The sequence below is a fragment of the Oryza sativa genome, chromosome 6 (genome assembly GCF_034140825.1).
Source record: "Oryza sativa Japonica Group chromosome 6, ASM3414082v1".
Classification (NCBI taxonomy): Eukaryota; Viridiplantae; Streptophyta; class Magnoliopsida; order Poales; family Poaceae; genus Oryza; species Oryza sativa.
The window spans coordinates 2,304,641-2,318,460 of record NC_089040.1 but is presented as its reverse complement, the minus strand read 5'-3'; the positions used below and the strand labels follow the sequence as shown (position 1 = coordinate 2,318,460).

Below are 13,820 nucleotides of genomic sequence, written 5' to 3'. Positions count from 1 at the left end.
ATCTCTACTTTCCTAACTCACCTCCATCGTTTCCGCACGCACGTTTTTCAAACCGTTAACGATACGTTTTTTGCAAAAAAAATAAAAAAAATTCTATATGATAGTTTCTTTAAAAACATATTAATCTATCTTTCAAATTTATTTTAGCTAATACTTAATTAATCATACGCTAAACGCTACTTCGTTTTGCGTGCCAGCTCCCGAACACAATAGTAAATTTTATATAAAAAGATAAAAGTAAAAAAAAAAAAAGCTGATGCGCACTACCCTGTGCTATTTCATGATGGGCTGAAACTTTTAGGCAACTACGAGAATTGGGCCGGCCCGACCAATAGATGGCCTCCTGCAACTGCAACACTGAACACGAGGGCCCACATGTCAGTGACACAACCTCCCTACGCTTTCTCCTACCAATCCAACCACCTACTACCCCCACCTTGCCGGGAAGCTGCAACTGCACACTCGCCGCCGCCGCCATGTCCATCCACCTCCGCGCCCACGCCTTCGCGGCGAGCCCTCTGCGCGGCCTCTCCGCCTCCACCGCCGCCGTCTCCCCGTCGGCCGCGGCCGACGCCCTCCGCTCCCTCCTCGACGCGGGGGCCGGGGCAGCCGACGCCGCGCACCCGCACCCGCACCCGCACCTCTCCAAGATCCTCCCCTTCCGCCGCGGCCGCCCCCTCGCGCGCTCCTACGACTCTCCTCCTCCCCCCGCTGCCGCGGCCGCGGCGCCGCCGCCTCCTCCCGCCTGGCGCCTCGCGTGGCTCCCGCCCGCGCGCGTCCCCGACGTGCCCTCGGACGCCTTCGTGTTCCTGGGCGCGCACGGCGAGGAGGAGGGGAAGGAGGCCGCGGCGTACTGGGCCGTCGATGTGAGCGAGCGCGACGGGGAGGGCGCCGGGGATGGGTCGGCGTTTGTGGATTTGAGGACGCTCATGGTGGCCACGGACTGGAGGGACAAGGACGCCATGGGAGACCTCGCCATCGCGGGCCACGTGCGTGGCGATTATTTTGTTGTTATCAGAGACATTCGAATTACTACATTTTTTGTGGTTGATTGGATTTCTGATTCGAGCAGGCTCGGGCGCTGCTAGAATGGCATAGCACAGCAAAATTCTGCGGAGCTTGTGGATCAAGGGCTGTTCCTGCTGAAGCCGGAAGACGGAAGCAGTGCAGCAATGAATCCTGCAAGAAGAGGATATACCCTCGAGTTGATCCCGTATGATTTGTGCTCAATTCCTGACCTATCTTGCAGTTGGAGATGGCACCTGTTGAATTTGACGTTTTGTTATCCCTATTTGGTGTATTGCAGGTTGTGATTATGTTGGTCATAGATAAGGAAAACGATCGTGCGCTCTTAAGCCGCCAGTCGAGATTTGTGCCTCGAATGTGGAGCTGTCTTGCTGGTTTTATAGAGGTGCAAATTAGCTCTTAGTTTTCATGATTTCTTATGTTTAATGTTCAGATCTTTTCTTCATAATAATATGTGCTTAGTTCCATTCCTTTCACTTGTAATTTTCTTATGCTGGTTTTGGTTTGGATGAAACAGAAGGATGCTATAGATAACTTGGTTGTATTACACCCATTGTTACTGCATACTGCACAATCCTGGTTAGATCTTATTTGTGAGTTGGTGGGATGGTTAGATCTTATTTGTTAGTTGGTGGGAGGACCGGAGGAGTGTATGTACACACCCACCACACAAGTTTGGATCCTCTAGGGCTAACTTGGATTCATCTTCCCCCGTGGGTATCCTCATTTTATTTATTTTTTTAAAAAAAGAGTTACCATATCCTCATTAGCCATGCTTGTAATTTGTAGGAGATTATTTAGAGCACTTCACTATCCTAACTATGATGAATTCATTCCAAATACTGAAAAGTAACTTGTTTTCTTGTTTAAGTTTTGTCCTATGCTTATGCTAACTTCAACTTTCTGTGGTACTAGCAAGTTCATTTCATTATCATCTTGCCGTGCACTGAAAGAAGCTTACACATGCTGCAACTGTTCTTTTTGTAGCCAGGAGAAAGCTTGGAAGAGGCAGTGAGAAGGGAAACGTGGGAAGAGACTGGTATTCAAGTTGGGGAAGTCATTTATCACAGTTCTCAACCGTGGCCTGGTAATGAATTGTTCTTACCATATATCTTTCGAATGAAAAACACAGGAAAGGATAACACTAGAAGATAAGAAATATGTTTTAACCTTTCTAATTATCGTATCAAAATACAGAAGTACTTATAATGAAAGATACTAGGCAAGAACTATATCAAATTAAAGTAATAAGAAGAAATAGGTAGAGGACTTGGGCGGTGGTGGTGGTGTACATGCATACCAAGAGACATGTATTAGGGCTCCCTTTGGCATTAGAGTGTATTCTCAAAACAAAATTATTTGTGCTTTGGGATATATTATGAGCTGTTATCGTCTTTTTCTTGAGTTGTAGAGAAAAGTCTTAATAGAATCAGTGACAATCTCCCTAACCCACTCTGATAGTATCCATGTTGCTTCCGATGCTTTTTTCAGTTGGGCCGAGTACTATGCCATGCCAACTGATGGTGGGATTCTTTGCTTACGCTAAATCATTGGAGATACATGTTGACAAGAAAGAGCTTGAAGGTTTGTCAGTATGAAATGTTATTTTTTTTCCTACTCTTTTTTGCAACTGATTGGCCTGGTCCATCCATATAATCCTACGTTTCAGTCGGTCTTCTGTTATTTTTCTTATGCAATCTTACAAGAATATTTAGATACTAACTGAGTAAAACTTATCTAATTGTTAAATTGGTGATCTGTAATACATCGAAGATACTTTTCTACAATGAACTTCATAATAGTTCTGCGCAGACCTTTTAGTTCTCATCTCTCGAATGCCATTCTTTTACCAATGTAGATGCCCAATGGCACAGCCGTGAGGATGTCAAGAAAGCACTAACATTTGCAGAATACGAGAAAGCTCAGAGAACAAATGCGCTCAAGGTCAATCAAATATGCAAGGGTGTTGAGAAAAGGCAGAGCATCTCTGCTGACCTCAAAATCGAAAGTGAGGAGCCTGCTCCAATGTTCGTTCCTGGGCCCTATGCGATTGCTCACCACCTCATATCATCATGGGCTTTTGAAGGAGCACCAAAGGCACCTAGCTCCTTCTCCAACCTATGAGCCTTGATCCTGTTATTCATTTTCACTAAACAACACAACAACAGGAGATAGGGAATAAAAAATTTTAGTCCCATGTATCATGTATGCCTTAGTTTCTTGTTAGTGTAGATGTGAAATGTGTCCATTGCCGGTTGTAATAAAAGGTTAAGAAAAGTACATCACGTTCACTGGAGGATTTGGGGGGAGTACAGATTACAGAGCAAGTGTAATATTTTAGCATACAATTTGTAACAGTGTATAGATGCAGCACAGATGTGCTGATGTTTGTATCTTCCATATTCAAAGAGCTGGCATCAAGTGTGAAATTTTGCCAGGTTTGTTACAAGTTGAGGACAATCTTTTACATGTTGACTGGTATAGTTCTGCTTGGAGAAAACTGGAATATTCAAGTTAATTTTCCACATGAGTACATCTGTTTGTCATGCAAGTGAATCAAGAATTCTTGTGCAGGGGTTGATTTTTCAGTGTATAGGGGTATGAAATGAATGTAGAGAGTGATGTGCCTGGACTTTTGTTGCTAATCATAATTGAAGCTTCTCCTTGAAACAAGCAACCACATGACATCTTTGACTAATCTGTTGCACAAAAACAATAATTAACCCGCATCAATCTTCAACTGGTCAACATAAAATCTACTGTTGGACAGCAACACCGCAGCACCTTGTACTAATTTTTTTTATGCTTTCATCCAACTACTGACAAAGAATTCTCGTCAGTTTTTCAAGTTCAGAACAAAGGCAGGAACTCTGATTAGGTGTAGCCTCATATACAGTACTAATATATGCTAGGAGCACTTAATTAATTGCTGTTCCTCTCTAGGTAGTACTTAATTAATTAGGAGTACTAATTTTGCACTTTGTGACACGTTTTATGTTGATTCACAGTGACTTGATTCAAGCACAAGAGAGGTGGTCACAGCAACATGTGCAAAATTGTCATTAGACGAAACGTATCAAGCTCTAATTGCAGCCGAAGAAGCAAGAAGCAAACCATCCAATCAGCTGCACAGCTAGTCAACACAAGCTAGTCAAACCGTTGACTACCACTGTCTTTGTTGCGCGCCAGATTTTTCCACGGTGCACAGCCGCAACGAGATGGAGACATGGATAGAGTAATAAGCAGCAGTAGCAATGCAACGCAATGCAACACTTGAATCACTTGCAGCTTGGAACTGATCTGATCAGCCATGGCGGTCGGCGTCGTCGCCGGCGTCGAGAGCCAGGAGCGCCGCGGCGGCGGCGCCGGAACCGGAAGGGTCACCGCGTTCGTCGTGCTGTCGTGCGTCACCGCCGGCATGGGCGGCGTCATCTTCGGCTACGACATCGGGATCGCAGGTACAGTGTAACACAATGTAGCATGAGACATCGAGAGAAGTGAAGCTTCGTTAATGGCGGCGGCGGCGGCGGTGCAGGTGGCGTGTCGTCGATGGAGCCGTTCTTGAGGAAGTTCTTCCCGGAGGTGCACCGGCGGATGGAGGGCGACGTGCGGGTCAGCAACTACTGCAAGTTCGACAGCCAGCTGCTCACGGCGTTCACCTCCTCGCTCTACGTCGCCGGGCTCCTCACCACGTTCGCCGCGTCGCGGGTCACGGCGGGGAGGGGGCGCCGCCCGTCCATGCTCCTCGGCGGCGCCGCCTTCCTCGCCGGCGCGGCCGTCGGCGGCGCGTCGGTGGACATCTACATGGTCATCCTCGGCCGCGTCCTCCTCGGCGTCGGCCTCGGCTTCGCCAACCAGGCCGTGCCGCTCTACCTGTCGGAGATGGCGCCGTCGCGGTGGCGCGGCGCGTTCAGCAACGGCTTCCAGCTCAGCGTCGGCGTCGGCGCGCTCGCCGCCAACGTGATCAACTACGGCACGGAGAAGATCAGGGGCGGGTGGGGATGGCGCGTCTCGCTGGCGCTCGCCGCCGTCCCCGCCGGGCTCCTCACCCTCGGCGCGCTCTTCCTCCCGGAGACGCCCAACAGCCTCATCCAGCAGGGCAAGGTCGAACGCTGCGACGTCGAGCAGCTGCTCAAGAAGATCCGCGGCGCCGACGACGTCGCCGACGAGCTCGACACCATCGTCGCGGCGAACAGCGCCACGGCCGGAGTCGGCGGCGGCGGCCTGCTGATGCTTCTCACCCAGCGACGGTACAGGCCGCAGCTCGCCATGGCCGTGATGATACCCTTCTTCCAGCAGGTGACCGGGATCAACGCGATCGCGTTCTACGCGCCGGTGCTCCTCCGCACCATCGGCATGGGCGAGAGCGCGTCGCTGCTGTCTGCGGTGGTGACGGGGGTCGTCGGCGTGGGCGCGACGCTCCTCTCCATGTTCGCCGTCGACCGCTTCGGCCGCCGCACGCTGTTCCTCGCCGGCGGCGCCCAGATGCTCGCATCGCAGGTGCTGATCGGCGGCATCATGGCGGCGAAGCTGGGCGACGACGGCGGCGTGAGCAGGGCGTGGGCGGCGGCGCTGATCCTCCTGATCGCGGCGTACGTCGCCGGATTCGGGTGGTCGTGGGGGCCGCTGGGCTGGCTCGTCCCCAGCGAGGTGTTCCCGCTGGAGGTGAGGTCGGCGGGGCAGAGCGTGACGGTGGCGACGAGCTTCGTGTTCACCGTGTTCGTGGCGCAGGCGTTCCTCGCCATGCTCTGCCGCATGAGGGCCGGGATCTTCTTCTTCTTCGCCGCGTGGCTCGCCGCCATGACCGCGTTCGTGTACCTCCTCCTGCCGGAGACCAAGGGGGTGCCCATCGAGGAGGTCGCCGGCGTGTGGCGGGGCCACTGGTTCTGGTCCAGGGTCGTCGGCGGCGACGGCGAGGAGGAGGAGCGCAATAATGGCGGGAAGCTTTGACTGAAACAACGCGCGCGCGCAATATCCAAAGTGCGTTGCACGAATCTTGACGCGCATCTCCCCCCCTCCGTTTCTATGCTACCTTGTTCAGAAAACAGAACACACCTACAGATTCAGAGTTTTCAGACACATCAAGGCTTAAGAACATACTCCCTCCGGTTTGAGATTAATTGATGGGTTACTCCTTCATGTTTGAGTTTAATTGATGTTTTAGCTTTCTCCACTACTCTCTCCCTTCTATTTCTCCAGAATACCCCTCATGCATGCATGCAAACAGAAAAAAGTAACGGCTGCTTGGAGTATTAATGAGGGGTATAACAGGAAATATGGATCTAATTAATACTGTCATTGATATTTGCCATGATGTCCAAAACGTCACTTAATCTCAAACCGGAGGGAGTAGTTAATGTTGTACTTCCTCCGTACGAAAATATAAAAAAAATTATATATACACATTATCAAAAGCTAGTGTTATCTACCCCTCCTCCGTCAAAAAAAAAAAATCAAACCCTAGGTTTAAAACCTAGGGTTTGATTTTTTTTTCTTTTTTTTTCCAGAGTAGTAGATATATGACCAGAAGAGATGGAGTTAGTATGCTACTACAAGATTAAGCGTTTTCAGATAAATCAAGATTCGGAGCTTTCAACACATCAAGGCCCCGTTGTTTTATGATTAAGATACATATTTTATCTCGGTTGTTTGTTGGCATGTTTTTGCTAAACCATGTGTTTGCGAAAATTTTTTATATAGAAATTATCTTAAAATATCAAATAAATATATGTTTTTAAGTTTGTAACAAATTAAAACTTAATTAATCATGTGTTAATATTTTTTTTGTGCGTGCTTATACTTAATCTTTTCTCTGTATCTATCTCGAACGGGTCCAAGATTCAGAGCTTTTTTTTTTTTTTTGAATCCGGGTGTGTTTAGTTCATACCAAAATTGGAAGTTTGGTTGAAATTGAAACGATGTGACGGAAAAAATTGGAAGTTTGTGTGTATAGAAAAGTTTTGATGTGATGGAAAAGTTGAAAGTTTAAAGAAAAACTTTAGATCTAAACTCGGCCTGTGTGGTGCGCTCTGAACTAGGAATGTTTTCTAGGTCAGAACATGTACTACCTTCAGATTCCAGGTGTAGCTTATAGAGTACCAACAGAGTGTCCCTATGCTTAATTTCAGTGTAGAAAACATGCAGTTGCTGTAACCTGTACTCTGAAACCAATCGTTTTGATTTCAGGCCTTAAAACTCATGTGCAAAAACTGTTGGAAAATCACATCAACAACAGTTATCAAGGTACATGAACAATCATGCATGAGGCACCATAAATGTACTAGCTAGTATCACACATGGCTAGATCTGACGAGATTAGTAACAAACAGTTTGCAAGGTTCAGAATAATTACTGTACGAGACATCATGATCATCTCCTCTGCCCAGCAGGTCAGCATCTACCACTAATTGGGGGCAAGATAAAAAAAAGTCAGTGTAGATGTGCAAGAACGCTTCTTTCTCCTCCTTGATCGGAATTACGGGCAGAATTATTAGAACAGGTTAAGGAGAATAGACTGAACAGGGAGCAGCAGTACAAGTGCAGTGAGGGACAGTATTTGGACCGGTTTGTGCTGCATTGTCTTAGTGTTATGGAGCCTGAATTATTGGGGCTTGTGTGATTGATACCTCTCGCACCTGTCCATGTTGCCTTGTAGATATACACACATCACTCCATGCATCTACTCTCTAGTAATTATCCATGTGCTCGTCTGGTTGGATTGGAACAAGCAACAACTAGGTATATACACTTGTCTCTGAGTGATCTTATATGAGAAAAATAATTCATACAAAATTCCCGCATTTCAAATAAAATTTATCAAATTCCTTCATAATTACCTCGCTTCAAAGGACGCAAATATAGTGATTTTATAATACTTAAAAAGTACCGTACTTTTGATTAATTTAGCATAAATTTTAATACCTCTCAAATACCGTAAAATTTCTCAGGTAAATATCACTTATTGGACAACATGTCGGCCACTCATCTAGTCATCTTAGAGTTTAGCTCACGTTGGGACGTTAACCTAATAGCAGCACTCCAGGTGTCGTGGAGCCTACAAGAACGTCGTCGTCGGTGAAGATAGACAAACCATGGTAGAAAGCAAACTTTCATGAAAAAGCGACCAAATTAGGCGTATCCAATCCAATCCTCCAAGCGAAGCAAAAACACACGTCACAAGAAGCTCACAGCAACAACTAATGGCTCCATATATATAAATTAAATCTATCCTATTTGGTGAGTGGTATTTATTATCTGAAAGAATCTGGTGAGTTTTCATATGGATGCCTACGTGGAGACATGTTGTGTGGCCAACTGGGGTCCAACCTGCCAATCATGCATTGGGCCAGCCATCAGGCTACTTGTTAGTCGATCGATCGATCGCCACGACAATTCATATATATCTTATTTACAAGGAGAGAGAGAGGAGGAATCAATCGATAATTCGAGACATATAGTGATCAATCATGCATCTTCTGGTTGTTGGAAGCTAGCAAAACTGAAGGTTCTTGTTGCTGTTGCTGTTCATCATTATCATAGCCAATAAGAAAGCAAGAATCCAAGAGGAGACAGGATCGGAGGAGGAGGAAGAAAGCGAGAAACCAATCGATCGATCGATCATGCTGATCTTGGAGGTGGGCATCTGGTTGCTGCCGTTCACGCTGCTGGTGGCGCCGGTGAGGAGGATGGTGAGGCTGGTGCAGGAGCTGCAGCGGATCATGCTCGTCGTCGCCTGCGACCGGAGCCGCCGCGGCGGCCGGCCGCCGACGTTCGGCGAGGTCTTGAGCCGCCTCGACCGCCTCGACTCCGCCACCGTCATCGTCTGAACGATGATCGATTGATCAGCATCCTGTAAGCTGTAATTAAGTTGCTTCAATTCCTCTGCCATCTTCTTCTTCAGTTCTTCTTGATGTAAATTTCTGAATCCGAATTAAGTGCGTTTTAGTTCTTCAAGAAAGGATGCTCTCTTCTGAATCTTTTGCTCTGTGATCTTCAGTTTTTGGTACATGCAAGCACTTGCATGTATCTGTAATTATGTATGTACGGTTTTTGTATATATGGGGCTGAAATTAAGTTTTATCCAGCTCCCTGCATAAGATTATTGATGAACACCAGTCTAAAAAAAAGAGTATTGATGAACAAGTATTCATAGGATGAATGAAGAAGTGTTCTCTGTTGTATAGAGAGAAAAGGTTCCTTTGTTCTTCAGTTTATGCTGATGATTCATAATTAATTTGGAGCTCATTTCTTTCTCTGAATGATTTGGAGATCCTGATTATGTGAATGGTTTCTTTCTGAATTTTCCTGAAGAGATTGCAGGATTGCTAGCATCTAGGTAGATGATTCCAGGTCAAACAATGTGTTTCTTTTGCTTTCTGTCCAACATTCTTTTTTAGGATAGTTCCAGTTTTTTGTTTCCTTCTCAACCAATAAAGCTGCTGCATAATCTTATTGAAGCTGTCAGAATCTGTAACGTCAAATTTGTATATTCACATGTATGTCAGGACTACTTAAAAAAGGCTGAAGGGGTGAGATGTACATATTAGCTAGTAAAAAAAAATCAAGTTCAGAGAACATACATCATTACCTGGGGCTTATAATTTCTTTAATTTTCTATCTGCCATTATTGTGCCCTTCTAGAAATGTAGGGCAGGTTGGTGTAGAATAAAATGCAACTGCACATGGCTACGAATTTCTCTCAGGAAAAATAATTTTCTGAGGGAGACTAGGGAACGGTAATACCGTTGGAATGGTACAGATGATACTATGTATCATGCCTGATATCTAGGTATCATACCTATACCGTTCCAACGGAATACCGTTCTCTCTATTTGATTTACTCTAATTATATATCACATCATTATGTCTTTTGGAAACTCAAAGAGCTGGTGCCACAATTTAGTGAGTCATCATAATAATATACAGCACGTATTGCTAATCATTAACTCTTCCAAGCTTATGTTGTGAGCAAAAATAATTTGTGAGACCACAGGTTTATTGATGGTCTCTATACACGTTCGCTCTCATGATTTAGAAATTTTCACGTTAATCAGGAAAAAAAATAAAAATTCTAAGCCATTGATTATAATGTGGATCTAAACTATAACGGTGTAGTTTAAACCAAAGAATCCAAGTCAAAATACAATTTAAAATATTTGAAGGTCGGAATAAAAACATAGGAATCAAAAAGAGTCCTTTTATAAATACAATATAAAGTTTGGATTAAAATAAATAATATTGAGATAATAGTCCATTTATTTAGAAATATATGAAATTCATAGTAAAAATAAATAATATTGAGAAAAGAGCCAATATAGAAATACGAATGCAATTGTACATCACAATGAAATTATCAAGAGGAATGAAAAGTATCAAAGTGAAAAAGAGGAATTATTTTCTCATTTTTCTCATTCCAATGTCCAAACGAGCCAAACTACCAAAGCAATATGCAATTCTTTAAGGAAAGTACCAATTGTGTTTCCTTCCCAGAAAAAAAAAAGACCTAACCAGCTAATCTCAAAGATGCAGACAGAATCATGTAATAACAAAATGTGTCCACCAGCAGGTTATCAGGACTAATAAAGTACTACTAATACATTCACTTTTGCTAAAACGAAAACAAGTTGAGAGCTAGAGCATGAATCATATGCACGAAACCACATATATATTTCCTTTGTCAAATTATATGTCGCATTATTGTGCTTTTTAGAAATTTGCAGAATGCAGAGTTGGTGTATGGAATCAAATGTTGCTTTCCAGTTTAGTTGGACACATAATAATAGTACATTATTGTGCCTTTTAGAAATTTGCAGAATGCATAGTTGGTGCGTGGAATGAATCAAATGCTCTACTTCCAGTTCAGTTTTTCCTTCAAAAAAAAAACTTCCAGTTCAGTTGGACACAATAATACAATCACACTGTGCATATTGCCAACGCTTAACTCTTCCGAGTTTATGTATGCCGTGAACAAAATTTGCAACTGAAACCATGATCGTCGGTGTAATGTGGCAGGAACGGCCGATAATGGTCCGGAGGGAGAAAAAATGATGAGTCAATTTTAGACAACTATAGCTATTTCGTTAAAAATATCAGTATGCTACAACTTTAGTCAAGTGTTTAAGAGAACTGCAATATTGACATATATAACTTTATCATAAGCTGCGACTTTATATTTCTAATATCCTTGGATCTACATGTCATACATACACATTAAATACTCATGATCTTACAAATCGGGTCTACCGTCTACATGTCATACACACGTAGGGAGTAAAATTGTATTTTTTATGATAAAATCGTTTGCTATTGTTACAGTTTTATAAAATTATTCCCTCCATTATAAAATAAATTCATTTTTCATACATCCCAACACATGCATACAAAACCAAAATACCTTCACTTTATCAAATCCAAATGCAATTATTTCTCTCTTTATCTATATCCAATGTATTAATTTATCCACTAATTTCAAAAACTCCTATGCAATAATTGATAAAATATAAACTTATTTCAGAACAAATGGAAGGAGCTAAAAATAATCTTATTATGGGACAAAGTGAATATCTTAAAACGTACTCCCTCCGTTTCATAATGCAAGTCATTTTAGCATTTTTCACATTCATATAGATGTTAATGAATCTATGCATATATATGTCTTGATTCATTAACATCTACATGAATGTGGGAAATGCTAAAATGACTTACATTGTGAAACGGAGGAAGTAGTAAGGTGATATTGACTAAATAATTATAGGGCTTGTTCAGATTGATGATATTTTCAACCATATCATTATTTGATAAAATTAAAAATTATGTGGCTACGTTTAATTTATTACCAAATATTGGTAATGTGTATAGAATTTTGACAACATTATTAAGTCAATCCTACCAAAATTTTAGCAATGTTGCCAATTTGCCATTGCCAAAATTTTAGTAAGGTTTATTTTGGCACCAGTAATGGAACCATAGTTTTGTGAAACAAACTTAAAAGAAAATGTTTTCCGTGATGTGGTTGGGTGGGCCCCAAGGGTCAGTGACACAGAATTTGAACCCTTTACGGTGCCATTCGGCCCTTCGCTTCTTGGTGCTCCAACCAACCCACCAAACAAACTGGCCCAGATTCTTCAAACACATTGGGCCCACTAATCTAACCCATCCACCCACCCACCCACTCAAGTACGGCCCAACAAAATCCGGCCCATCCACCTTTCTCGGATCCACCGGCGGTTTCGCGCGCCCGACCACGTCGCGTGGCGCGAAACGAAAACCCACCAGAAAACACGGACGGACCCACCCTGCAGTGGCGGTTTCTTTTCAACAACCGCCGTAACTAACCACGACCGGATATTATCCCGGCGTCGCCTACGCCGCCGGCCGTCCACTCCGTTGACAGTTTACAGTTGCAACTGAACTACCGGATCTCAGACCGTTTCTGCAGATCGATGCAACCTGAAAATGAGTCATGAGCTGAGGGAAAATGGATATGTATAGCTTGGGGCCAGTGAATTTTGAGAACATTTGATGAAAAAAATATATTGCATAGTAGAGACGATACTTGAGTTGTAAAATATTATCATATGTGAAAATAATATGTGAGGCTTTGGACCCACGTGTCAATGAGATGGTATTTTTTAAATCTTGCGTTTTTTATGATGGTATCAGGAAAATTGGTCCAAAAACGATGTCAAATTAAACGAGAAATTAATCAAATAAATAAGATGTTTATTTATGAGCTAGGAGTATGAGAGCAACTTGTATGACAGTTACGGATCACAACTTTGAGTCCTACCGTCAGTGTTTTGTTTAGACTGAAATAAAGACTTTTTTAGATTGAGGTAGTAGTACTAATTACTATCTTTATTTTAAAATATAGGGGATTTTATTCATGTATTAACGAAAGGACAGACAATTCACGTAAAACTACTCTCATACGATCCAGTTATTAGGACCAGAAGAGCAATTGATCGATGAGCTGGCCATGGCAGGCAGCGACCTTCAAGTCGCAATCAGGTCAAAATGGCTCAGCCACATTCAGAGTCCCAGGCTTCCAAGCAATTGCACTGACCACGGTATTTATGCCGCTGTCAAGAAATGTCCGCATTTCCATGGTGTTTACATCCTGCTTGGGCCATGGACTTGTATGTAGGATGCCCTCAGGGCACTGGTCAAAGCAGTTGCTTACTCCTACTAAAATTCATTAAGATCAACTTGCCAATCATATCATGTGTACTCGTGTTGAGCAATGCTATGGTCACACAGGAAATTTCTACAAAGCAAATGAGACTATGACCCAGGAATTTCGTACTCATGTTGTATAGTAGAGAACAATATTTTTCATGTTGTATGTAGTAAAGAACAAGCCAAAATTAAAGTCTTTGGGAAAATCTGTTGGCCACAAAGAAATTACTCCCTCCATCCACAAATATAAATATTTCTAAAATATTTTAAGCATGGATTAAGATTAAAAAGAAAATACTTGGTGTCCCTCGTTAAATGAGGGATTGATGCAGAGTTGCAGACGAGAGGGTGGTATTTAATGAGACAACTAGTACTTTGAAATGCTTATATTTATTGATAGTGGGAGTAGTATTTTGTGTTAATAATATGGTTTGGATGTGGGGAAATTATAAACTATTTCCACATTTATTAGTATGTGCAACAAGAAGTGTAAACACACACACACCAATACATTAGGAAGTAATAACATACATAGTACTACACTTATAAGGCAAAAGAATTTACGCATGCTCAATAATTCCAAAAATTCCATGCATCCCAAACAAGACATAAGAAAA

General features: G+C 43.2%; 2 protein-coding genes across 2 annotated transcripts; both read left to right on the top strand.

The window, feature by feature from the left end:
• Positions 1–417: 417 nt before the first annotated feature.
• LOC4340074 (nudix hydrolase 19, chloroplastic) lies at positions 418–3,559 on the top strand. The gene is made up of 6 exons (XM_015785757.3): positions 418–989; positions 1,073–1,213; positions 1,307–1,411; positions 2,014–2,113; positions 2,518–2,610; positions 2,885–3,559. Exons 1-6 carry the CDS (start codon positions 477–479, stop codon positions 3,148–3,150), a joined length of 1,218 nt encoding a protein of 405 aa, XP_015641243.1. The 5' UTR covers positions 418–476; the 3' UTR covers positions 3,151–3,559.
• Positions 3,560–4,223: 664 nt separating this feature from the next.
• Positions 4,224–6,178, top strand: LOC4340073 (hexose carrier protein HEX6). Its single transcript, XM_015786531.3, has 2 exons — positions 4,224–4,484; positions 4,562–6,178. Exons 1-2 carry the CDS (start codon positions 4,337–4,339, stop codon positions 5,974–5,976), a joined length of 1,563 nt encoding a protein of 520 aa, XP_015642017.1. The 5' UTR covers positions 4,224–4,336; the 3' UTR covers positions 5,977–6,178.
• The last annotated feature ends 7,642 nt before the right edge of the window (positions 6,179–13,820 follow it).

Bases quoted from the DNA above. Each gene is read 5' to 3' on its own strand.
- LOC4340074 (XM_015785757.3), top strand. From the start codon at position 477: ATGTCCATCCACCTCCGCGCCCACGCCTTCGCGGCGAGCCCTCTGCGC. The intron at 990-1,072 runs GTGCGTGGCGAT...TGATTCGAGCAG, and splicing joins ACCTCGCCATCGCGGGCCAC to GCTCGGGCGCTGCTAGAATG. The intron at 2,114-2,517 runs GTAATGAATTGT...TGCTTTTTTCAG, and splicing joins CAGTTCTCAACCGTGGCCTG to TTGGGCCGAGTACTATGCCA.
- LOC4340073 (XM_015786531.3), top strand. From the start codon at position 4,337: ATGGCGGTCGGCGTCGTCGCCGGCGTCGAGAGCCAGGAGCGCCGCGGC. The intron at 4,485-4,561 runs GTACAGTGTAAC...GCGGCGGTGCAG, and splicing joins CTACGACATCGGGATCGCAG to GTGGCGTGTCGTCGATGGAG.